General features: G+C 41.3%; 2 protein-coding genes across 2 annotated transcripts in view; both read left to right on the top strand.

Annotated features, from left to right (window-relative positions):
* The window catches only part of rasa3 (RAS p21 protein activator 3), a 36,930-nt gene extending 21,570 nt beyond the window's left edge, over window positions 1-15,360 (top strand). Inside the window, exons 6-24 of the mRNA XM_061068774.1 lie at window positions 620-700; window positions 791-863; window positions 2,823-2,896; window positions 2,987-3,091; window positions 3,736-3,892; window positions 3,985-4,133; window positions 5,087-5,201; window positions 5,351-5,425; window positions 5,524-5,647; window positions 6,420-6,526; window positions 7,064-7,141; window positions 7,242-7,319; window positions 7,517-7,590; window positions 10,200-10,306; window positions 10,685-10,767; window positions 10,872-11,080; window positions 11,164-11,267; window positions 11,356-11,539; window positions 11,882-15,360. Coding sequence (XP_060924757.1) covers window positions 620-700; window positions 791-863; window positions 2,823-2,896; window positions 2,987-3,091; window positions 3,736-3,892; window positions 3,985-4,133; window positions 5,087-5,201; window positions 5,351-5,425; window positions 5,524-5,647; window positions 6,420-6,526; window positions 7,064-7,141; window positions 7,242-7,319; window positions 7,517-7,590; window positions 10,200-10,306; window positions 10,685-10,767; window positions 10,872-11,080; window positions 11,164-11,267; window positions 11,356-11,539; window positions 11,882-11,957 — 2,053 coding nt within the window. The 3' untranslated portion in view covers window positions 11,958-15,360. The remainder of the gene's footprint in view (window positions 1-619; window positions 701-790; window positions 864-2,822; window positions 2,897-2,986; window positions 3,092-3,735; window positions 3,893-3,984; window positions 4,134-5,086; window positions 5,202-5,350; window positions 5,426-5,523; window positions 5,648-6,419; window positions 6,527-7,063; window positions 7,142-7,241; window positions 7,320-7,516; window positions 7,591-10,199; window positions 10,307-10,684; window positions 10,768-10,871; window positions 11,081-11,163; window positions 11,268-11,355; window positions 11,540-11,881) is intronic.
* Window positions 15,361-17,043: 1,683 nt separating this feature from the next.
* On the top strand, window positions 17,044-26,063 carry pros1 (protein S). The gene is made up of 14 exons (XM_061068775.1): window positions 17,044-17,186; window positions 18,094-18,251; window positions 18,763-18,787; window positions 18,886-18,969; window positions 19,070-19,192; window positions 19,313-19,438; window positions 21,460-21,588; window positions 21,718-21,958; window positions 22,425-22,611; window positions 22,734-22,898; window positions 23,036-23,204; window positions 23,848-23,984; window positions 24,075-24,303; window positions 24,957-26,063. The coding sequence occupies exons 1-14, from the start codon at window positions 17,105-17,107 to the stop codon at window positions 25,142-25,144; spliced, it is 2,043 nt and encodes a 680-aa protein (XP_060924758.1). The 5' UTR covers window positions 17,044-17,104; the 3' UTR covers window positions 25,145-26,063.
* Window positions 26,064-26,818: the final 755 nt, after the last annotated feature.

Raw genomic sequence — 26,818 nt, 5'->3', positions numbered from 1 at the left:
GTACACCTTTCACTAAGGAAATCTTGTTTTGTATAGAAATATCTTGAGTAATTTGCAGTGGTAAAAGACACGAAAAGAACAAAAATCCACAAAAACACAGAAAAGCGATTGTAAGTGGCTGCCACTTGTACAATGCCGTCTTTCAGGTGATTTATGGATTAAATGCTAAAGCTAAATAGGCTTTTTATCACTTGTGTTTTTATGCATCTCCACTGTTATTATTATCTATTGGATGATGGCCACAAGTTTCCTGTAGCCACAAAAAGGCTGCAAGCACAAATGTATTATCTGCTAACGCTCTGCAGTTTGCAGGGGCTCAACACATATTGTTTCAGGCAAATAGTTTGAAATAGGCTGAAACAATGACTTATCTCACTTAGTCTTATAAACGTTTGTATTGAATAAAATGGTTTTATTTACCACTTAACTTTTACTGTTATGATCCCTGACATCTGGGCAATAAGGGCAGGCAATCATAGGAGAGGATGAGATCATGTAGTGTTAATGGTGCGTTTACTATGTTCATGTTACAGGTGTGTGTGTGTGTGTGTGTATGTCCATGCATGTGCTGACACACTATATCATAATTCATCTATGTCGGTTCTATGTGTTTCTACAGAGTGTTGGAGTGCCAAGGTCTTCCAATAGTCAACGGCCAATGTGATCCCTACGCTGCTGTTTCCTTACTCGGACCCTCAAGGTGATGACCTCACCAGTCGCCCTCCACACCTTTGATTTCTCATGTTTGACTTTTACACCAACATGTGATTTGACCTCCATGCCTCCACAGGTCAGATGCCAAAAAGACCAAGGTGAAGAGGAAAACCAACAATCCGCAGTATGAGGAGGTTTTCTATTTTGAGGTAAATGTTTCCTGCATTTTACTTGTTTAGTTCAAAATAAATCCTTTGATGTGAAGTTGTGCGTTCGTGCCGAGAATCAGTCAAATCCAAAGAGACAATGAGGGGTCATAAACACACTATGTGGCTAAAAGCATGTGATACCTGAACAGTACACTCATGTGGTTATTAGAAACTATTGGCCAACTATTGGTCTGTGATGGTCATAAGTGCATTTGCTACACAGGGACTGGACCAGAACGTTTTCACTTATTTTGTTAAATCAGAAAAAATGTGAAAAATCAGCTGCAAAAATTTGCAAAAGTAGCTGAAAACATTAAAGTTAGCAGTTTTATGTCTTTGACTGATATTGTCCCCAAGTTACTTGAATAAAAAGTACCAATGTAATGATTTAATTACACATCATAGCTCCTATTTATACAAATTGGTTCATATAACGTCATACAACCTCTCTGAGTCTATCACTGCCCCAGTTAACCGTCGCTCTCCAGCAACACTGCTCGGACATTATTGTTTGGCTCCTCCCTCTGGCCTCCAGGACTCAGCGGGACAAGAGCATGATTGATGCGGACGAACCACCAAACAATCCGGCCCATTGATTTCTGCCTCGACAAGATCCTCTCATTTATTCCCAATGTGGTGCTTTCTGCCCTGCAGCCCCCCGATCCCCCCCCACCCTGTGTGTCACACACAGAGCTCCGCGTCCACATGCAAACTCAGGAGGTTAATCATGCCTCAGTCATGTGTTCCTGCTCCAAACCCACATGAACCATGACACGTTCTTCTCTAGAGCAGTTACTAGAGTTTTCCACACCAGAAAATGATGTTGTGTCAAGCTAATTTTATTTATGTAGCCCAATATCACACATATTTCCTTCAAGAACAAGTTGGTTTATGTACTAAAGTAAATGTCAGGACTCTACGGTCTGTCGATAACAATCAAAGTCCAGTTGGAACAAATGAGTGGATTCAGAAGGTGAAACGCTGGAGTGCTTTTAGAAACGGGTTTGGAAAGTGTTGTAAATACCTTTTCAAAATACAAGGACTCCAGCGTTTCTGTTGATGGAATCCATTCCCTTTTTTCAAAGTTTTTTTTTATTGTGAAATATTTGCAGGAGCGTAAGATGCAAGGCTTCATACTGTGTAGTACTGGTATTTATTTGAGTACAAGGGACTTCTTTCATACAGGGCAATAAAGTGGCCATATTCAAATTAAAGCCTATATGTAAAACCATTGTGCTGCAGTAGCAGCTCCTCTGCAGAACATGTTGTGGAACTGAGAAGCTACATATTGTATTTTATTGTAAATACGAATTGATTTGAATATTGTGCATGAAGAGAAAAAGTTGCACAACTGCCCTTTGTGTATATTTATTTATTGTACATTCAGCCTTTAACAGAAATTGCTAAAACTAATAACCTTCCTAAGTGGGTTTGTTGGAGAACATCAGGGTGCTAGATCTCGGCTTACGTTTAGAATAAAAAAGTGAAAAGGTTGGTGACTACTGCTGTAGAGAATACTATACTCTTGCCGTACAAACTAGATAAGGAAAAGTTACAATTTAGAAATTAACCATTATTATTTTTGTGTTTTATTTATCAACCAATAGTTTTCTCTATAGATTTTTTGAATATATAAATGTTGCATATAAGTCAAATTGGGGCAGAAGGTTCTTGACTCAAATCCTGGTTCACGTGCATCGTTTCTGTGGAGTTTGCATGTTTTCCCTGTGATAAGCTGAATAGATAATTGATGGAATCCTAATTCTGAAGGGACATATTCAGTTTGCTTGCTTTATATGGTGAAAACTGAGATACCAAAAAAGATGGAATAGTTTCAGATTAATCATCTGCAGATTGATTAATGTTCCAACTCTTCCACCAGCACATTGCTCAGGATGCATATGACTCTGTAGGGCACCAGCCCCAAAATCCTGACTTCTTCTCCGCCTCCATTTCTAGGTGACACGACCATTAAGTTACACGAAGCGACATTTTGATGTCGAAGAAGAGGACGTGGACAAATTGGCCCTGAGGTGAGCCAGGAGCGGTCTTAAAGGAATTTAACTTTGTGTCTTTTAGAGCTTCTCCAATGTTTGAGCTGTTTCCCCGTGGTCTGTGTTCAGGGTGGATCTGTGGAACGCCAGCAACCTGAAGTTCGGGGATGAGTTCCTGGGCGGCGTGCGGGTTCCTCTGCGAGTCCTGGGTCAGGTCGGGGTTCACGACGCATGGTGAGAGGAACATGTTCTGTCCAGGGGTGGGAAGTAACTAAGTACATTTACTCTTTACTGTATTGAAGTACTAAATTGAAAATATTGTACTTATGTCTGGTGTCTACTTGAAATTTCAGGTGAAAATATTTTACTTTTAACTCAATACTTGAATATGACTGCAAAAAAACAGATTTATAAAGATTAAACACGTGCTTGTTAACCTTTTTTAATATAACCCCTCAAACACAAAGTCAGTGTCAGTGGTGAAAACAACATTGATATGTTGAATGATCTTATGTATCAGTCAAAGTTTGTTTCTATAGCACATTTACTATGACAAGTATAGACTAAGTGTGCGTTAAAATAAAAAGCAAAGATACACGATTAATACATGAGGCGGCTAAAGAAGATAAGATAAAATCAAATAAGGAAACATATAAAACGGTACTTATTAACACAAAAAGTAAAGTCTTTGAGGGAAACTGGCAACACTTTTCACAGCATTGTAATTTTTATCATTGTCGATGAAAATATAGCTCAGTGCAGCTTCAAACTAATGTTTTAAATCTCCTTTAGTTTGAAAATCGTTCATTTATTAAAAAAAATCTAAATCAAAGACTAATCAGTGACACTGGGGATATTTTGCCCTTTTTCCCCTTCAGGTACTTTCTCCAGCCAAGGGAGAACGGAGGGAAGCCAGTGAAGGTGGAGGAGCTCGGCTCTCTGCGTCTGAACATCGTTTACACCGAGGACCACGTCTTCCCGTCGGAACATTACACTCCTCTCAGAGATCTGCTGCTGTACTCTGCTATGGTCCAGGTACAGAACGAGCATGTTAGCGTGTCTCAGCTCAGACGTTCACACGCAGCTGTCTGATCGCCTCTTGTTCACTCCTCGTCCTCTCTGTTCAGCCCGTGTCAGCGTCCACCGCTCACACCCTGGGGGAGGTGTGTCGAGAAAAGCAAGAAGCCGCCATACCCCTCGTGCGTCTCTTCCTTCATTACGGCAAGATCGTGCCTTTCATCAGCTGCATCGCTCACGCTGAAGTCAACCGCACACAGTGAGTGTCACGTCGCACCTTTTCACTTTGACACCAGACACCAGAAACAAGCTCAGCAGCTAAAACACGATTCAGTCTGACCTCAGAGTGCAGCTTTTATCTTTGTTTGCAGTAGAATGAGTAGATTTCCTTTTTTTTATAAGCGTATTATATATCAGGGATTTCATTAAGCTGCTATTTCAGTTGCAGATGTGTCACCACAGGCGTTTTCAGACAGGAAGTCTGGACAACTTCTGAAAAATTGGATCCGGTTAAGTTCAGGATATTTCTGTCACATATAAAGAATGCAGCAGGAGATGGTTTGAGTCAGACACATTCAGAACAACAGAAAATGTTCAAAACATTCAGTCGAGGAGTGGCCGCTACAAAGAACATGCAGGAGGCAGAACATGACGTATACATTTGACACTAGCGTCGGCCTTTATCAGCTAAAGCTCTTAAATCTTCTTATCTTTCTTAGCTAAGATCCTTGTCGATGGGCTCTAATTGTACTTTACCTTAGAGATATTTGTAATCTTAAAAACATCATCACACTGACTCGCTCACTGTGAATTTTCTAAACAAGTTTGCTGCTGCATTGTCCCACGGGCTGACTCAGGCATTGTCCACAAATCTTACAAGGGGGTTGTCCAGGAAAAGTTCCAACTAATTTCCAGGGAGAACCTGACTCTGACATCTGATTCTCACGTACAGCCCTTCTGGAATATTTCAGGACAAAGCCATGACTTCAGTGCATGTCTGAAAACAGGTCATGATTCGTTTTTTTTTACAGTCGCCATCATGAACTACTTTGATCAGACTCTCAAAACATATTCTACCTCTCTAATATTATTTAACTTTGGATATTAAATTACTGTCAGACGTCAGGTTTTTCTAATTTAGTTTCAGCTTTGTCGTCTCATTTAGTTAGTTTCGGTTTGTGCTCACAATCGCCCTCTGCTTCCTTTTTGCAGGGATCCAAATACCATTTTCCGGGGAAACTCGCTGACTTCTAAGTGCATTGATGAGACCATGAAGCTGGCAGGAATGCACTATCTGCAGGTCACACTTAAACCCATCATAGATGAGGTATGACGCTGCGATACTCCCGTGCCCTTTCCTTCGCTCTCAGTGTTTTTCCACTGTATTTTAACTCGTCACACATGTGGCAGGTCTGAGGATATTTTAGAAAATCAATTGCCAACGGAGGTTTAAACGCTTTTTCTAAATCGTCACAGATCTGCGCAGAACACAAACCCTGTGAAATCGACCCGGTGAAGCTCAAAGAGTCGGAGAACCTGGACACTAACAGGGTAAGAAGGCCTGTGTGTGTGTGTGTGTGTGTGTGTGTTTGTGTTGGGTTGATCATTGCCGTGTTGTGTGACACCTCCGCCCTGCTCTCTCTCCTCAGGAAAACCTTCGTCAGTATGTCGACCGCATCTTCAACGTCATCACCACCTCTGGCGTTCGCTGTCCCACCGTCATGTGTGATATCTTCTTCTCTCTGAGAGAGTCCGCTGCCACTCGTTTCCAAGGTAACTCGCCTCCTGAACAAAATACAAGAGAAAGAGGAAGAACAGAGAAACAAATAAAGAAAGAAAGCAGCTAATTACAAACAGGAAACAGACAATAAAGAACAGGATGTGCAAGATGTCCAAGGACATTTTTTTTTCAGTTCGCTCAGGATCGCAAGTTTTTTTCTTCTGTTTTGTGCTCAGCTCTTTGTGTCAAACCTGAAACCACTTAAGCCTCCTGCGCACTTATTATGCCTGTGTGTCTATGTGCACCCATTATCATATACTGCACTGCCTCCTGTTGGCCACCACGAAGCACTGCAGTCACAGGAGGTTCAAGCTGAGAAATATTATAAAAATGGGTTTAAAAATAAAAGTGGTTCCACACCAATTTGATTACAAGACAAAAATCTTCTTGAAATACATATAAAGGAATAAAAAACATTGGTCATAAATGTTTCTATATGCGTTTAAATAACATATTTATGCAGATATTTAAAATAACTGCCCAATCATGAGAAATATTCAGATAAAGACCTTTTCAATATCTCCCAGGGCTTCTCAAAGGTAATTAATCATTTAAATATTTCACATGTGAACAGAAAACATATTCTATATCATCCATATTCACAAATTAGCTTTCCATTGTTCCCAGTAAAGGCTACAATAAAAAACTAACGGGAACTAATTTACTTTCTAATTCAGACAGAGCATTTTTCCAGAATGACTATAAGTAATATTTTGGGTGTAATATTAATCAGCTAACCCTTTTTTGTGTTTTTCTGCTCTCCAGTCGACCAGGATGTACGATACACAGCAGTGAGCAGTTTCATTTTCCTGCGTTTCTTTGCTCCAGCCATCCTCTCCCCCAACTTGTTCCATCTACGGCCGCACCATCCAGTGAGTCTGAATGTTGAACACTTGGAGTTAATGCTATCAGAGATGTGTTTCAGATTATGTGCCTGTAAAGCAAACACAGTAAATACCAAAAGCCACTTAGTTCACAGCCACAGTATCACTTTACCTTGTGTGTAGTAGACTGATAAATACATAACACTTGTGCTTGTTTTACAATATTGCTTTTTTTGTTATTGGCTTCCCAGTCAGAGGCCGTAGTTGAACCTTTTTCTTATGATTATATTATGTGTGTTTGATTGTGGATCTGCTGTTTTGACGGATAAAGTGTCTTCATTCTTGAACACTCATTACTCTGGAAATAGGAGCTGTTTTTTAAGAATGTTAAAATGACCTGGAAACGGTAGCTTTATGTGTCACATGATCTTCCTCAGCAGGTGGAGCTTGTATTGCTTCACAAAAATATATATTGTTCAAGTTCAAGTCCAAATTTGTTTTATATATAACCTTAATTAATAGCACTATATCTTTCTTATATATTGTTTTCTACCGTTAACCTTTCAAATTTGTTTATGTCCCAAGGATCCCCCCACCTCACGAACCCTGACCCTCATCTCCAAGACGATTCAGACCCTGGGAAGTCTCGCAAAGTCTAAATCTGTGAGTTTCGTCGCTCAAAGTGTATTTTCCTATTTTCATTTATGTTATCGTTTTTTTTTATCTTAACTTTTACACTGATCTGTCTTTCCATCCTTTTAAGGCCAACTTCAAAGAGTCTTACATGGCTGCGTTTTACGACTACTTCAACGAGCAGAAATATGCGGACGCTGTGAAGAATGTGAGTGTTCGGCTTCCTACCTTGTTGCTTCCAAAAGATCTTGATCAAATGTTCTTTTTGTCTTGCGTATCTAGTGAATCTAGATGCACTCCCATCAAAGGGTTAAATTATTTTAACTATTTTGGACAAAGAACCAACAAAGGTTTCTTTTGAGAGTGAACAAACAGACAAATAAAATCCTTCTCTTCCCTCTGCAGTTCCTGGACCTGATCTCCACCTCTGGCAAATGGGATCAGAAGAGCATTGAAACACCCATCATGCTCAAAGAGGGGTGAGAAACCAATTTACTGTCAAACTAATACAAGTAAAAAAAATACAGACCACATATCAAGAAGCACCCTAAACCAAATAGAGAATTTATTCCACACGACTTGGTTTTGTAATAACCAAGTCTAATACAACTGTGGCTTCTACCACAACACCAGTCACTTAAATTTACTGCTAATGACGTTTCTTTCAGACAAAACAGCCAAGTTGATTTCTACGGTTGCATTTTACCTAATACTTTTACATTTTAAACTGTTACTTCCTGGGAGAGTAAAATGAGAAGATTGATACCACTCACATCTGTACAGTAAATATAACGCTAAAGGTCTGTGATCAGCTGCTCAACTTGTGCTTCCTTAATGTTTTACTTTATTTTTATACTTTTTAAGTTTAATTGCCTGTGTCATTTTATTGGCAATCCTTTGCAGCTTATGCCACTTGTAAAGGAGATATACACTTTCATTCTGTTTTGCTACAAATACTGGATGTAATCTGGGAATAGGAAGGATGTCTTCAGCTTCAGACTATTTCAGAATCATAAGGGATTTGAGGAAGTTACTAGCTTCTGGTTCACATTAGGTTTTCTGGTGCTGGTTAGCAGATTACGTTTATCTCAGATGAAGCCAGGCTGCATGTTTCCTCTGTTTTAATGCTACGCTAACCAGCGGTGGGCTGCAGACTCACACTGAGCAGATGTTAGAGTGAGAGTGGTATCAATCATTACACCAAACTGTTATTCAGAAAGCAAATAGGGGCTTTTATTTTGATAGTTTTCAATGGCAAAAGTTTCGGAGAGTTTCCAGTTGTTGGTGGTTGTGCCGGTGCCTCGCTCATCAACACCCCCCCACCCCTCTTTTGTTTCTGCTACCGGGCGTAGGAGTGTAAAACTCACAATAAAGAGGGTTGATGGGAGAGGGTCAAAAGGCACAAAGGGCAGGTAAGAGCTTCTCTGTATAAAGGCTTCGCCCTTGTGACCCCGCCCCCCTCCTGTGTGTGCACCGTGCCCCCCCCATCCAAACCGAGCCGGACATTTTCTCCCCCCACCGACTTCCCGTGCTGCCGTAGACGCTGCTGCACTTTACTTTATATCTGGCCTGAGTGAAAGCAACTTGAACGGTGACACTGTGGCTGTGGACTGCGCCTCACTACTGGTATAAAGTAAAGTGTTCACCTTAAGGCCTGCTTACTGAGGAGATGACTCTCACGCTGATTGTCCTTCTCGCCCCTCGCCACGCCACACATGCTTGGTGTGACAGCGGCAGCAGGGGTTGGTTAGTGTGCAAACCTTTCTTAGATTTCATTTCTGCCCGCATCCTGACCCCACAATACCTCCTGTGCAGACTGTGACCATATCCCAACCGGACACATTAGAGACCCCAGCACAGCGCCAGGCGTCATGGCAGATGTGAAACCAGCACGTTTTTTCTTTTTCTGGGCTCAGTAGTGAAATATGAGAACGGGTTTTCCTGTGGGAGAGTGTTGGTGTTTATAACCCTGGTACTTTGAATTCCATGTATTATGTGGCCTTCAAACTTTAAAAACTAAGACATCTTGGCGTTTACTATTCTTTAAAGGACCATGGTGGTGGTTTTATATGTTCTAATAACAAATATATCTCACATCCCATCCCACGTATTTCATCAGAGTGTTAAAATGAACTTACAGAGATTTGAAGCTTCCTTGATACAGCTTATCCACCTTAGTAGACAGTCATATTTATTTATTTATACATTTATTTATCATTAACATGTTGCAAGTTGACAAGCTCTGCAAACCAAGAGATTTAAAAGAAGTAAATATGAAAATAACATTAATACACTGTCATTTTCATTATCAGGGAATCCACAGTTTTTTTCTGGATCAATCAATACATTTTTAGGGGGGAAAAACAAATATTTTTGGCAATTTTTAATAGAAAAATTGAGAAAGTCTTAATAATTTATAAATAGTTGCTGATTAACTTTCAATTAGGACCTTCTCATTTAAGAATTTCTTTATATTTTTGCATCTAATAGAATTGTCAACACTCAAAGGGTCATTACACTCATTAACACCACAACACACACTTCCTGTCGACAACTGCATAACCACATGACATGCTAATATAACACACAACATACATGACACACACTGTAAATAGTGTTATTGATTTACTATCTCAAGTATCTGCAAGTTCTTGATTTATACAAATTATAGGTGATTAGTTAGAATATGTAAAAACACCTCTGGTATCTGTATTGAAAGAAAGTGGACACTAGGTACTAGATACCTTTTAATCTGCCGACATGTCTCCTTTTTAAACCCATAGACTTTTAAATCTTTGAGTGCTGTACTGAAGTTTTTTTAAATATTCAGCAGAGATGAATCCAAAGAACTGACAGCATGCAACTGGAATGATCAAATATTACTGACTGTACAAGATTCCTTTAACCAGAAAAAAGTGCTGGATACCAACTGTTTTATATGAAGCAATTAATTTTATGCAAGTAAACATTTACATATTGCACATGTGTAAAAGATGTATTCTGCCAGAGAAATTTAAAGTTTGTGAAATATCAAAATATGTCAAGGTTTATAGTGGTTTTTATTTTCTCTCATCCATTTACCCCACAGATTTATGATAAAGAGAGCACAGGGGAGAAACAGGTTTGGGATGAAGAACTTCAAAAAGAGATGGTTTCGCCTCACGAACCACGAGTTCACCTACCACAAGACCAAAGGTACGATTCAAAGTTTCTCAGGATCTCCTCACATTTACAATGTTTCCTCGTCTATTTGTGTTAAGATGAGCTGAATGTGCGTTTATCCCGACAACATGAAAACAACATTCATCAGCCTTTTACGGAAGCTGCTTTCAGACATGCACTGAAGTCGGTACATTTTCTGGGCTGTATGTAAGGATGCAAATGTCAGAATTAGTTGATCTGGACATTCTGCAACACATTTCCTGCAAGACCCCAAGAAAAATCTCATTCTGTGTTCTTCATATGTGGGAGGCCAACTCCAGAAAATGTCTGGACCCAATTTTCCAGATGAGTTAATGTGTGAAAACAGCCTGTTTTTCTTTCTCATGTCTTATGTGTTTCCCTTCCCTTCAGGTGAGTGCGCTCTGTGCAGCATTCCCATAGAAAACATCCTGGCTGTAGAGCGGCTGGAGGAGGAGTCTTTCAAAATGAAAAATGTAGGACCTCACAAACTTTATAGCCTTTAATATTTGTCCAAAATCTGTCCCACATGTATCTCGATTCCCTCGCTTACTTCTCCTTTCCACTCTCCCTCCTCCAGATGTTCCAGGTCATTCAGCCAGAGCGAGCCCTCTACATCCAGGCCAACAACTGTGTGGAGGCGCGCGACTGGATCGACATCCTGACTAAAGTCAGCCAGTGCAACCGCAAGCGCCTGAGCACCTACCATCCCTCAGCCTACCTCAACGGCCACTGGCTCTGCTGCAAGGTCTCGGCGGACACAGCCCCGGGATGCACGCCATGCACCGGGTTAGTGAACTCGTCCAGATCCATCCAGCATCACCTTCTTTCCCATGTCTCTCCCTAATCTTTCCATCTGCCTGCGTTTTCAGCGGCCTCCCGGCAAACATTCAGCTGGACGTGGACGGAGACCGAGAGACGGAGAGGATTTACTCCCTGTTCAGCACGTACATGACCAAACTGATCAAGATGCAAGGTGTGCAGGATTTCATGTGTCGCGTGTTTATCTCCTGTGATCATTTGCACACTGTCCCTGACTCTGCCGCCTGGTGTCCCCCCCGCAGAGGCCTGTGGCAGTAAGTCAGTGTACGACGGGCCCGAACAGGAGGAGTACTCCAGCTTTGTCATCGACTGCCCGCAGGAGACCTACAAAACCCTGAAGCTGATCGTTTCAGCCGTGCAGACTTTGGAGCAGCAGCACACCAAGTACAAACGGGACAAGTTCAAGAAGACAAAGATCGGCAGCCAGTACGTGGTTTATTGTACTATACTGTATTTAATGCATTGTTGGGTGAGAACTGTGGAGAAAATGGGAGATTTCTAACTGTAAATCAACACTGAGCAACCTGCAGGTGGTGCTCTGGTACAGTGTTATTCATTTAACATGTGCAAAGGATGTTGGAGATTGAACGAAGCAATTCCAACATTTTAAATAACTTAAAACTGTGAGCTGGATTTTCTCTTCAGTCCAGTTCTCCTCCAGCTCTGTTCTTTAAACAGGAATATCGACTTTTATTAAATTTATGCTCTATTCTGTCTCATGAGACGATTCTCTAACCTCTGCCACCATCTTTCTCTTTGCTTCCACAGAGAGCACCCGATTGGAGACAAGAGTTTTCAGTGCTACATCCGCCAGCAGTCTGAGAGCTCCACCTACTCCATCTAGCCATGGTCCTGTAGACTGTTTCCATGATGCCCAGAACCAGCATATTTTTTCACTTCTGCAAAAAAAAATCCATCTTAACACTGCTCTGGGTCTAGCATTGAGTTTTAAAACTTTATTTTTTACTAAAGAAGAAGGTGAGATCATTTATCTCTCAACCCACTGCCAGGCTGAACGAGCTGTGTGGATGGACATTTTTTTCTGCAGGACCTCGTGGTGCATCACACCAGGTTCGGAGAAACAGACCTCAGATCAGTAAGGACAGAAAGAGAGGAACAGACGTGGATACGTCTGAAGAAGATAATCACACCACGAGTCTGTTTGAGTCTCCTTTCCCTGATGTGACGAGAGAACAAACAAACGTTTTCACTGGACAGTTCTGACAGTGAGCGACACGCACTTTAATCGTCTCCAGATCTGTGGATGAACAAGCCTCGCAGCACACTTTCAAAAAGCTTATTTTATCTGTTTGATTTGTTTTTAAACGTTGTTTGAAATGTTCCGTTGTATTTCACGTCTGACCAGACCAAACTCTAGAAGGAAAGGACCGTGTTTTGAACCCTCTGTGGGGTGTTTTTTTGTTTTCGTTATGTTTTGTCCCCAACCTCCTCAGGAAGGCTGCGAAGGTCGAGAGAATACAAGAAGGGATTATCCGGACCAAGCACGGCCCGAAAACAGCTTGACGTTTGCCATGAGAAAATCACTCCACGGGCAGTTTTATCCCTCATTTTTTAAAACCCTTATCATCATCATGCTAACGGGTGTACAGGTTGAAGAGTTCACGTTTTGAGTCTTGGTATGTTGTGGTTACACTCTTAGTTGTGCCCTGTGTAACCAGTACCTGGCTTATACAATTAGCTTGGATATTTAAGTTAAAGTTTTTTATTTCTGCGTACACTGAGTCTGACAAACTCACAGATGTCTTTTTCTATCTCTGTATGCTGATTGAAGGGTGTTAAGAAGTCGCCGAATGTTAAGGTGCAACTTCACTTTTGAGTAAAGATAAATATCCTGGATGGAAGATTATTTCATCTCCATCTTTGAATGAAGACATTAGATCGTATCCAAGTTCAAAAAGATTTCAAACAGTGTTGTGGGCCCCTGTTAACTCCCACAGTTTGTGAATTTGTGCACTAGCACAACTTTATTTAGAAAAATGTACCATGTAACCACAATTTAAACTGAAATAACAATGTGTTCATAATATACACCCATTGGTTCTGTATATTTATATTCCATACAAAAGCTCTACATCAAATTCTGCTCTTAGAATTTATATAATGATCCTGTTTCTGTCAGGAATCTATAAATTCAACTAGAATTACACCTATGCATTAAGTGCAAATCTCTGCCAAGGCCCAACGATCTTTTTTTTGGGATCTGCACCAAATTGCAAACTCATATTTTTTCTTCAAAGAAAAGTTGTTTTGAGAAATCAATGACAATGTGTTAGACAACAACAAATTCTTGATCCACACCCTGATTTAAATCTGCACCAAAGTGTAATGGGTTCAATTTTTCGTTATGTCCCAACCCTCCACAAAATTTAAAGCAGAATAAGAGAAACATCTCTGAATATTAACAAACTGCAACATGAACCAGGAGCCTCTGGGCCCCTGTAGATCTGGGGCCTTTGGGCTGTAGCCTCTTTTCCCAACCACCCTAACCCTAAAATAAGAATAAATGAGTAACTATTACAGGATCTGCATGGAGAAGCTTTTCCATGTTCCATGTCAAGCAGCATACAGACATGATGAAGGCAGGTGTTTGTTAAACTCTGCGTAAGAGAAAAAAAAAGAAAAACAAACGATCCCTTCAAGCGTCACACAAAGCAGAATCTGTGTGAGTCCGGCTCATGCGCTGTGGTTCTTAGCTTCACTCCTAATTATTACATGTACTAACGTTATAACCAGTCTCCAGTTATGCTTGTGAAATGGATGGTGTGTTCCTGGTTGTGTTGCCCAGTTGGCTGCCTGATGATGATCTTTCTGTTCTAGTGACCTAGCTCCATCTTACTTTTTTTGGAAGAAGCGGCCCCCCCTTTAGCCTGAAACCTATTTATGTGCACTTCTCTGAGAAACTGCTCGCTGTGAATCTCACCGGTCAGGATTTTGTTGAAGGTGCAGGATTTTTTGTCGTTAACCCGGCTGGGTTGTGTAGTTTGACGCCCCCGCCCCCCCCAAAATGCAACTGCCTCTCTCTTTTGGCTTCCAACGTTCATCAGCACTCACTCTCTCGCCAAAACCTGTGCATGTGAAGTTTAGTCGTAGCCACACAGGGTCGGTGGCCTCCGCATTGTGCGACCAGGTGACCACAAACCAATGAATAAAATTTTTGTATTTTCCCCAAAAATGGTTGTGTAGCCTCACCGGCTGCTCTGGTGGTCACCAGATCCCCCTCAAACAGTGCCAGTCATCACTTTTCAAAAATTATTTTTGAGAAAAAAAACGAACAAAAAAATATATCATTGTTTAGACATGTTTTTTTTTATATATCTAAGAACCTATAACTGTTTTCAAAACGGACAGCAGTTATTCAGAGGACATCTTCTTTTCTTTGTTGAATATGTGGATCTGGCGTACAGGGGATGGAGAGATGGTTCGACTCTGTTTTCTATCTTTGTCTTGTCATACAGGAATCTTGCTGTGCGTCTGAATTCAGTGACTGAGGTGTGTGTGTGTGTGTTTTGTGTATGTGTGTGTGTGACTGAAAAGACGGGTTGTATTGCCAATTGAATGAACCCAGTGTTACAGGTCAGGAAAGGCAGCATCCCACAAAAAATACAAAAAATCACTGCCTGTACTTTTACTGAAGACTCTCTAGTCGCCCTGTGGAAGCTGTTGCTCTGCTCTGGCCTCATAGGAAGTTTCTCCTCTTTCTCCTTGTATAGAACCACTGATCCTTTTCGAGACACATTTGCCAATTTATTCTTCCAAAACATGAAACACAGCAAAAACATTTCTGTCTCTCGTCCCCAAACTGGAAACCGTATTTATTTTCTTTTTGATCTTCAGTTTTGCCAAACCTTCCCAGAAACATCAGCGGAGTTGGTGGGGGGTGTAACGGCAGTTACAGTAATACAAACTCCCCCCTTCCCCCCTGCAGCCTATACAGGAATGAATTATGCAATAATTGTGTTTCAGCATGCAATAATATTAACAAACATCCCCCCCCCCCCGACCCCACAAATTAACAGCGCACATCTGCTGACCTCTCGCAGCAAAATATGTCTCTTCGGAGACACACGTGATTATCATAAAGGGAGAACAGTGTATTTTGTACAAATATTTTAAAAGTATTACAGTACGCCTGTTATTTGTGTACATAAAGCAGCTGAGTGAATGGTGAAAATGTGTTGTGTTTGTTTTTTTCCTGAATAACTAAATGAAACCGATATTAATGCAAACATGGAGTCTGTGTCATTTGTTCTTTTTTTTTTTAATCCAGATGTTTTTCACAGCAAACATGACATTGTGATGTGGCAGGAAGAATAAAGGGGACATACATCAACGTGCACTTTCCTGTTGTGTTTTAATTAGATATCGACATGGAACAGACATTCAATCATTGTTATTACTTGCATCTGTATTTTAAAAGTCACTTGCATTCAAACAAATGCCTTCCAAATTATTTTCAGCTATTGTCTATCATCTCCAGTGAATCAGCTGATTTTAAAATGGATGTTGTGATGAATCAAATTTCTCAGACATTTTCACGTATTATTAAAATCCTTCTCCCAGTTTTAATTAAATGTTTTCCTTTGTTCTTGAAGCATTTGCTGTTCTGGAAGACTGACTTAGGTAAAAGATTAGTGGTAGTTAGTTGGTGAATAATTGTATGCATCAGTGTTGCTGTTTTACACCTGTTGATCACACTAATCTCACTCTACTTGCGATGCGACTGAAACAGTTAGAAAAGACTCAGTTGTGTGGTGGTGGTGGTGGGGGGCCTTCAGTGGGGTTGTGATGTTGGTGGGGGGGCTTTTGTCTGTCTTCACCCAGGGGCTCATTTTCCTCACTCCGGCCATGAGCTGACCTCACTGGTGTCTTCGTGTGTGGTCCAGCAGATGCAGGGGAAATTGATTTAGCTCCAATTTAAAGTGAAGACACTTCTGGGAAACACAAAACCATTTTTAACATTATATTCGACCAGAGAGCAGCAACATCCCTTTTGTTGTCCGTCGCATAGCAACTGCTCATTATCCTGACAACATGAGGGTTGGCTGCAGATCAGGAGGCTGTATGCCGGCCATTGTGACCTGAGCCACTGACCTGTGTGTGTGTGTGTGTGTGTGTGTGTGTGTGTGTGGGGGGGGGGGGGGGGGGGTTTGTGTGTGTAGACTGGAAGTCTCTTCAGAACCTTTTCCAGCAGAAACACTTACATGGTCGGGACCAGTAGACCTCATGGTCCTGATGAGGCTAAATGTCAGGTGTGAGGTTAATGTCGGAGTGAAGATCATGACTATTAGGTTAAGGTTAGAGTTAGTCATGGATGGGTCAGGGTTAAGATGAGCGATACAGTTTCAGTGGTTAGGCTGATAGATGTAGATAAATGGATGGATAGATGTATGGATGGATGGATGTATGGATGGATGGATGGATAGATGTATGGATGTATGGATGGATAGATGGTTGGATGGATGATGGATGGATGGATGGATGGATGGATGGATGGATGGATGGATGGATGGATGGATAGATAGATAGATAGATAGATAGATAGATAGATAGATAGATAGATAGATAGATAGATAGATAGATAGATAGATAGATACATAGATACATAGATACATAGATACATGGATAAATACATGGATGGATAGATAGATAGACAGACAGACAGACAGGTGGATGGACAGATTTGAGTAAACAATGTGTGTGATTGCAGCTCTCTCTCTCTCCCCCGTCCCCCCTCTCTCTATATCTGCTCTCCTGGCAGCCTTCCATCACCCCCACCCCCTCCTCTCTTTCTCTCTCTCTTTCTCTCTCCCTCTCCATGAAAACACTTTCGGGAAGAATTAAGTTTTGTTGTTTTCTCTCTCTCCCCCCCTCTCTCTCTCTCCCCCCCCCCCCCCCTCTCTCCCTCCCTCCCTCTCTGTAGTCACAGGAGCTCAGAGCCAGACGAGGCCTCGCACGCAGAACGGCTCGACTATGTGGAGGAGGAAGAAACGTCCTCTCGGGGAAACCTTGGCCTGTCTGGTGTTTCTTGTGACGCTCGTCGATGCCCATCGATGTAAGTGATTCGGACATTTCGCGGTTTAACACGGTGAACACACGAAGCTCAGCGTCCTGGTCAGAAACCCGCAGCTTTTTGTGTAAAAACTTTGGACGAGCACCAGAGAAAGTGTCGTGACTTCTCCTCGCGGAACCTCTGAACAGCGTGACAACAGGACCAGGTCATTTCTGGGAAATAACGGTTTCGCAACGAGCGTGTTATTTTTGGGTATTTTGTATCAGTCAGGTTTCATAGAAGTGTAATTAGGTTGTGTCCACTTCAGCCACATCAGCTCGAATCTATCAGCTGGAAACACAGCACTGGCATTCCTGCTGGGATCATGTGTTGTTATAATGTATTAATCACACAAGTGAGAGCAGAGTAATCTGTGATAGGTTTAGACCTGATGTTGTTGTTGTTAGCCTTATGCCTAAAAGGTCCATATCTTACTTTACACTGCAATAGATAGATAGATGGATTAATACTGAGGCTGGACAATATGTCCACAATGTTCACATCAGTCGATATCGATAATTATCACAATAATATCACATAAGCAGTAACTAAGTGCATTTACTCAGGTCTTGTACTTCAGTTCACATTTGATTTACTTGTAGTTTACATTAATATTGGCATTAATGCAACTTTCTACTTCTGCTCCACTGTATCTCAAAAGGGATTATTTGACCACAACAGCTTTTAAGTTTGAAGACTGAGGTCGTGGATTTTAAACTCTTCTTTATGAGCAGAGAATCACAAACACTTGATAAACAGCAAAACATTTTAAACATGTGAGCTGGATCAGTTATGTGTTATACCTCCTCACTACGCTTTCACAACGGTCCATCAATTTATCGATTATATTGCTGTTGATGATAATTATTGCTATTGTTTTATTCTTCACACATTATGTTTAATTTCCCAGTCCTGAGCCAGACCTCAGCCTCCCAGTTCCTGAGGAGGCACCGGAGAGCCAACTCTCTGTTCGAGGAGAGCAAGAAGGGCAACATGGAGAGGGAGTGCATCGAGGAGCTGTGCAACAAGGAGGAGGCCAGGGAGATCTTTGAGAACGAGCCGGAGACGGTAACCAGTGCCTTGGTCGTGTCATGAAATGCGTCTGATTGATCTTCAACACATAACAAGAAAGATAATCGTTCACTACATTCTTGAGTTTATAAGCAGTTCAAAAAGCAACGGCCAAATTTCTCACGAGCTGGCCTCCTCAAATTCTTTATGATTTTGTCAGACACACATTTTAAACAATTGGAATATAGTCCATCTACTATCAGAGAGGTTTTACAAAGCCAGTGAAAAGGCGGAAGTGAATTTAATAACAACTTACTTCAATATCTTACAGTCTTGTCAGCTTTAGATCAGATGCTGTATCTTAAAAACACTCAGTTTTCTAACAGTGAAATTTAGAAACCTGAAATGCTGATGCCACCTCATGTTTTACTGAAGCTTTACTTTGGACTGATTCACTGATTCGGAGAAGACTGTGTGTATCTGCTCACCCTCTCGTCCCGGATTCTCTTGTTTGATTGTTTTTTTCCCCGAAGTGAATATTTGTTGAATCTCAATTTTTTTCCTGCAGGAATACTTCTATCCCAAATATGTCGGTAAGTTTTCTGGGTTTACTGTATAGTTCAAGACATTGTGATATAAATTAGTTTAGCCTTTACTAGCCTGTCCCGATGAACACCACTCTCTGTTGCAGTGTGTCTTGGTTCACACCGTGTCGGCATCAACAACCACAACTCGGATTCTTCCATCCCAGCGGACCTCCGCACCTGTGTGAACGGTGAGGGGCTTTCCCGAGGATCCCAAATTACTTTCTGTTTCAGGAATGAAATATTTTCAATGACATCCTCTGGGTAAGTGACTTAAACTGTTGGTTGCAGAGATCAGTAACCAGTGCACACCGTATCCATGCTACAAGGAGGGCACAGAGAGCTGCCAGGACGGCCAGGCCACCTTCACATGTGTGTGTAAGCCCGGCTGGAAGGGGGTTCGCTGTGAGGACGGTGAGTCTTGATTCAAAATGTTGAGCATAAACATCCTGTGGTTTTTACTTAGAATTGGACCTAAGACTGATATATTTCGCTGTTAGAAATGCTGAGGCGTTCTGTGTGATGTGTTGACAGACATCGATGAGTGTTCAGATCCTGAATTTCCAGGGGGATGTAATCAAAAATGTATCAACGTCCCCGGCAGTTTCTACTGCCTGTGTGAAGAGGGCTACTTCATCAATGACAAAATCAACTGCGTGGGTAAGACTTCATTGTGTTATGTTAAAGTTTAATTAGAGATATAGATTCTGATACAGATAGCAGCATCAGAAATGCCTACGGAAAAATGCTGACAATACCACATCTTAAAAGCACATACAACTGCTGTATTCTTTTTCTGGAAATCACTTTTTCTTCTTTATAACTATTCCTCTGTGCTTACACTGGTGAATCCTTTTCTTAGATTGGAGAACAAGAAGTTAATTCCGGTAGAGTAGCTTTAGCCAGAACTAGCTGAAATGTCAGCAATTTTGAGATATTTCATGCTGAAAGTCTCACAAGAAAAAGAGCAACATAGTAACAGAAAGCTGTAAAAATACCTTAAAGAAGTTGGTACTTCTTTAAATGCATTTGTATCGGATCGGTACGCAAAGTCCATGAATCCTATCTATGTGTGTGTATAAGTGGCTTTAGCTTATGTCACATATATAAAGACATCCAGCTGTGGTACTGTCAACATGGAAGAGGAACATTTAGTCGGACTAAGCAGCTGAGAAAACATATGTTTCTGTACAGTGTATTATTCTTTTTGATAAGTTTAGTTTTTTAAATGTATTCATCTGGACGGTGGAACCCTGCGCACTTCATAACAAAACTGCTCTCCCAGCTGTCGTCCCCGGGGCCCGGAGTATTTGTGATTTTTTTTAAAGCTGACCAGATTTGACCTGAATGTGAAAAACTTTTAACATCTAAAAAGATTGGCCCTTGTTTTTTTACCAGTCTCATTTCTATGAGCTGTTACAACCGAACTGTCTGTCCTCTTTTGTGTTGAGTCAGTGTTTGTCTTCGAGTGGGTTAAATGCTCATGGAGTTCAAAGTCTTGACAAACATAGACTGAGTCAATTTGGTCAATTTACCTTCTCCTATTTTTTTGATAGGATTTAAGAGATACAAGACCATAAAGAGGGTTGTGCACAAACAAATCAAACTAAGTGTTAGTCGTTTGCACAGGAACTCTGAACCAGAATGAACGAATCTATACGGAGAATGTCCCGGGTTCTGATAATCCAACCATTTTGCTACTCAGAGTACACATCCAGTCAAGTGAGCGTGATGACAAAAGTTCAAACATGACCACATGGCAGAGGGGGCTGGCTGAGTGAGGGAGGTTATTGCAAAGGCACAAACCGTATGTTATCCTAAGCAAAGGCAAAAACAACAGGGGTCAGATTTGTACGAACAGGTGGAAGTAAGACTGTTCCCAAACAAAGGCCGAGTGGTGGGCCGACGCATTTCAATTTGGTGGAGCCTGTCCTTATAAAATGCCATGTCTTGTTATGGATAAGACTCTGGAGCCCAGGTGTTTAGATGAATTGGTGAGAGATTGGTGAACTGGAAGAACACCTGAAAACATATATCACATGACTATACACATACCCAGAGTGTGTGTAAACAGGAAGTAGGTTGTCTATTTGTTGTCGGTTACTCAGTTACAGAAAATAATACAAACAAACAGCTCAAACTGAAATGGTGAAGAGTAAGACCAGAGATTTATTTTCTAGCGATAAGTGTTAGCAGCATTTAGCATTCACTATAACACACAGCAGAAAACCAGGGAATGAAGTCAGAAGCAGCAAAAACTGTGCAAAAAACTGAAAACCTAAATCCTATTGTCTCTTCGTGTCTTCTCAGGCGTTGAGATCTGGCCTCTGTGAGGCTGGACTATGTATTGCAGTATTCCTTGTTTTTCCTTACTGAAGATAGTTCTTTATGATTCAGGGACCGATCAGAAGTTTCCCCGAAGATATTTACCGATGGATAAGAATCATCTGAAGTATAAAGTAATAATATTCAGCAGCTTCCTCGATCCCGAAACAGTCTCTGCACTCCATTATGGGACAATGCTCTTGTCGCTTTTCCAACAATATGCAGGTGTCCAAAATCTGCATGAAAAGAAAGCTGTCAAAATGCAGCTTGATGATTTTTGTTGTATAAATCAGCACTCAGATATATCATAGTACAAATTCTCACCAGACAATGTGTCCATTGTCACTGTTTTCCAGATATCGACGAGTGCCTCATGTATCCCAGTATCTGTGGAAAACGAGCTAAATGTGTCAACACGCCTGGGATATATGAGTGCCAGTGTCCGCTGGGATTTAAATACAACTTCACTTCCAAAACCTGCAATGGTGAGACTTCATTTTATTGCTCCTGTTTGACCACCTAGGGTCTAAGACTACTTCCATCAACCAGCTGCCACAGACACTTGAGCCGAACATCACTGCATGCTCATGTTTCTTTTTTTCCCACTGCTGCAGATGTAGACGAGTGTGAGTGGAGCATGTGTGACGGCACATGTATAAACACAGTGGGCAGCTTTGCGTGTCACTGTGATGGTCGCCAGGGCTTACGTCTGGTTGAGAATCACCGGTTCTGTGAGAGAATCCCTGTTTGTGTGGACCTGTACGACCACAAACACTCAGAGATGCTCTACCTGGGGGAGCATTTCTCAGGCCTGCCGGTCATCTTCCTGCTTTTCCGTCTGCCGGAGAACACAAAGTGAGTCTATATATCTCACACACACACACACACACACACACACACACACACACACACACACACACACACACACACACACACACACACACACACACACAGTCAAGTCAACGTGTTAATTTTGCCTAACCTTAACCTCAACCTAAAATCAAATATTCTTATGTTATGTGAAATTGCTTTATGTCCCCTTTATGAAGACAAGTCCCCATAATATAGTTCACTAGACTTGATGGTCGAGATCTATGATTAATTACAGTAGGCATCTTCTATGTCAGTTGTCATTGTATGGAAATGCAATAAAAAAGTAGAAGTAGAAGTCGACAAATACAAAACCAACTCAAATGTCCATAAATGTAAAACAAATGTTGGTTCGAAGATTGTTAGTGAAAACATGCTAAAGCATTCATAGAGACGATGCAGTTACATTCATAGTGTGTGAATTGATATTTCTGTCTGCTGATGTCGTTAGGTTTGCAGCAGAGTTTGACTTCCGCACATTCGACCCCGAGGGAGTTGTTCTGTATGCCGAGTCCTCGCAGGACTCATGGTTCATGTTGGGGCTGAGGGACGGGCGCATCGAAGTCCAGTTCAAGAACCAGCACACGTTCAAGGTCACCAGCGGAGGAAAAGCCATAAATGATGGACAGTGGCATGTGGTGAGAAAGAGCTATAGTTCACAAATTCAGTAAACTGAATTGTTAAAAGTGGAGTTTTGTTGTGATAACTGTGCGTTGTAGTTTCAAACTGTGTTGAGTAAAGTATCATGTGTTACATCCAGATCTCTGTGGATGAACTGGAAAGCAGCATCAGTGTGAAGATCAGCAAGGAAGCTGTGATGAGCATCAACAGCCCCGAGAGGCTCTTTACTTCAGTTAATGGCAAACTGGAGACCAAGGTCTACATCGCCTGTCTGCCCAACCGCACAGACAACATCATCAAACCTGTAAGCTACACACACACTCTACTGAATCACCCAGCTGACATGGTGGATGCTAAAATAACAATCTGGATAAAGTGTTGACTAAGATACTGGGCTTTAGTCCAGAAATCCCAAACTGCTGCACTCTGTGTTTCTGTCAGATCAACCCTCGACTGGACGGCTGCATCAGGGGCTGGAACTTGATGAATCAAGGAGCATCTGGGGTGAAGGAGGTCATCCAGGAGAAGAAGAGTAAACATTGCTTTGTGTATGTGGAACGAGGGTCTTTCTTCACTGGGGCAGGACTGGCACACTTCAACATTGACTACAGTGAGTAAGTTAAGTTATACATTATTAATCCCTATTTGTGCTTAGTGCTTTGATTCAAAGAGAGATGTTAACAAACATGCCTCTTTTTTGGAGTGGGAGGGAAATTGATGAACTAAGAAGCTAAATGTTCCACACCAGATTGTCCTGGTGGATTTTGAACAAAGACTTATTTTATGTAGAAGTGCAGACAAGAGCCCGACCGATTTTGGTTGTTGGCCGAGAAAAAATAACCTTTCACAGACACATTGGTATCATTGTGTATGTTTGCAGATATGTACCGATACAAAAACTTTTATATTCCAGAATAAATAATGCAGAAAAGATTACTTTAAATCCTTTTTAGTTTTCCTTAATACATATTATTTTATTTCACTTGTTTCGGGACTCTAGAACAGACCCACACAGGTACAATGTAGAACCAGCATGGACAATATAGTCCATATCATTTCACATTATGACAGAACTCATCATGGCTTTAGGAAGACAGACTTTCTTCAGCGTTGCAACCCTATGATTTTTAGAAAATGTTTTAATTAAGTAAAGCTAGAATCATGGGATTTACATGTTTTTTCTAAATGTCCAACCTGACAAAATATATGCAACTAAATTGTGTTTCTCTGTGTGTATGTGTGTGTTTAACAAGGTGATTCTGGAAGCTGGAAAGTGGATATAAAGCTGAATATACGTCCGTCCAGCAGCACAGGCGTCCTCTTTGCTCTTGTCTCCAATAACATTGTCCCCCTATCGGTCGCTGTAGTAACGAAGGGTGAAGGAGAGGCTGTGAGTTAATTTTGTTCACAAATCAGCTCATATCTATCTTAAAGTTAAGATAAGTTAAACTTTGCGATGTGTTTGCCCTCCATTCTCCAGGACCTGCAAGTGTTCTTGGACGGTGTCTCCGTGGCGAAGCTGGACTCACTGATGTTGTGTTATCCTGAGCGGCTGACACTGCAGCTGAGTGTGACTCCCACAGAAATCCAAATCTCAGCCAACTCCTCCACGGTTACGTACATGGCCTCTGACGCCCTGCAGGTGGCACTGGAGCGCCTCAACACCACCATGCAGAAACCCATCAGCACATACATTGGTGGGATACCAGGTACGTCAGAGCAACAAGTACAAGTTAACTTTGAGCAAAATATATATCAGCTGTAAAATGTAATGTGGCCAACGTGTGGGAACTGTCGCAGAGATGTCACTAAATTAAAATTGAAGAACATGAACATCTGTACAAATGTTTACATAAATCAATTTAATAGTTGTTGAGACATTTCAGTCCGGACCAAAGTGATGAAGCCACCAAAAGACTCACATTGCCAAAACGTTGTCCTAAGTTGATTTATCCCCCCTGAACACTCATAGATATGTTCTTGATTGTATGAATAAACAAAGTAATTCAGTGATGTCAGTCTGTCCTGGTGGGGGGGCTGGAACATTCAAGGTTACTATTATAACTCTGCCAAGTAGGCTATGTTTTCATCGGTGTTTGTTAACTTTAATCTTTGAGAGGTAAAGGGTCAAGTCCAACTCGTTCCATCTTATAAACATCTTAATAGAGTGAGTTTTAGATTTCATATTCAAGGAAAAAATCCCAAGACAAGGTTGTTCTCCCCAATTGTGAAATGTACGCTGGCTTCTATTGTTACTTTTTGTTATTATACCATGTTTTGACCTTGGTCAGGGCTGTGTTATTCTCCATCTCTCATTGTTGTCATTCTCACTGACTGTCACATTCTCTCTCTCTCTCCTAAGACGAAGTCCCGTTACCTGCCACCCCTGTGACGGCGTTTTACCACGGCTGCATGGACATCTCTGTCAAAGGCCGCCAGCTGGACTTCGACGAGGCTCTCGGCAAACACAACAGTATCAAGAGTCATTCCTGTCCTCCCTTCTCTCCCCCCGAAATCCAACATGAACCACCGCACCCGTACAGAAAGTGACCTTAATTAACTGCAGTGTCACTTTTGGAAGCGTCCCACAGTGGCCACTTCCTGGGATATTTTGGAATGAGAGATATATATGGGATGGCGGGGGGAGCGGGGTTTGAGAAATGGCAAGAAGAGGAAATAGAGGTAGATGGTTATAGTCATTTTTGTCGACTTTCTCAGATCGGTTTATTTTAAGCTTTTGGTAAATACAGTATTATTGCTCCTGTTCTGGGAGCATTTCGTTCAGTTTTTTTTGTGTTCTTGTTTTTCTTAGTGAGGCACAGTGAAAGCTGGCTTGCCAGTGACCTACTCAGAAACTGGATGACGTAGTCATAGCACTTTGTTGCAATGAATTCAATTCTTTCCAAGAGGCTTTGAAATAGAGCTGAGCTCTGTAGTGCACTTCCCGTGTGTTGAGCAAGAGATGGGTGATGTTTGTGTAGAGGAATAAACAAATGGTCACATTGGACCAGGCTGTGAGACCACCTGCATCTTTTTTCTCCTTACTGTTGAATCATAGTACGATGTCTAAATTCTCTTTCACTTTGGTCTCATTGAGGAAGACATCTGGAGAAAACCAGCTGAAATTGTGCAGGTTGGTTGTGGCGGGGAAAACCACAGAGGAGTAAGTGGAGCCTCCTGGCTTTCGATCCAACTCTGCTCCAATTTCTTGATTGAATCATTATCCCTAAGAAACATGTGTTATGATTTAGTCGTTCCCAGAACCCACCATTGTTGTCACCAGATGTAGACACCTCTCATTGTGGCTGTAAAAACCTCAGCTGTTCTTCTATTTCTGTCTTCATCTTCAGAGTTCTCCTGTGTACACTATTTGACTTGTATATAAAACAGGCCATCTTTAATATATAACTTAAATGTAGGTGTTCATTGTTGTTTGTTTGTTAAAATAAAACTGAGCCAAGCTATCTCATTTTGATGCTGTTGAATTTTAATACTGTTTACATTTCTGCCCTCGCGCCAGAACCAAGGCCAGTCAAGAAAGGGTCTTTTTTATATTGCACCTTTCAATGTACCCAAGGCCGCTTCAAAGAGTTAAGAATTATTATTTTTTTAAACTAGCCAAGGTCAGAAAATAATAGCAAATGAAATTAGAAGTAAAAAGCCTTTGTGTACAGGTGGATTTTAAGGAGCTTTTTAAAGAATCCAGAGATGAGGCATTGCGGATCTGGAGAGAGTTTCACAGGGTGGCACACCTAATGTCAATAAAGCTTCTCAGGCTCCTATGGAGGATGGTGAGCAGACCTGTAGAGGATGACATGAAAAGTAATGGCATTGTATTTAAAATGACTTAAAGGTAGTCACTTTATATTTGTACCTGGTTTTAAAATAAAGTGATACTAATGCTTGATAGTCCAACATACTGAACAATGAGTCCACACACCAGTCACTAATTATACTTTCATTCAAATCAATCAATGCAATATATATTATATCTTAGCATACGTTGTCTTTTATTGTATTCAATTGTGTTATTGTACATTCCAAATAACTTTAATACTGCAACCATACACTTTACATAAAGACGGATGACACATGATGGCTCTCCAAAAGTGAAGCCAAGGTTTCTCATCGCCACCTGGTGGCTGCAGGAAGGAAGGGGATAAATACCTATACACCAATCTACGTATAGTGGCATTAAAACAAATCACACAGAATTGGATGAAT

This window comes from Limanda limanda, chromosome 3 (genome assembly GCF_963576545.1).
Source record: "Limanda limanda chromosome 3, fLimLim1.1, whole genome shotgun sequence".
NCBI classification, from domain to species: Eukaryota; Metazoa; Chordata; class Actinopteri; order Pleuronectiformes; family Pleuronectidae; genus Limanda; species Limanda limanda.
Note: the sequence above shows the minus strand (reverse complement) of the source record. Positions and strands in the feature narration are given on the sequence as shown.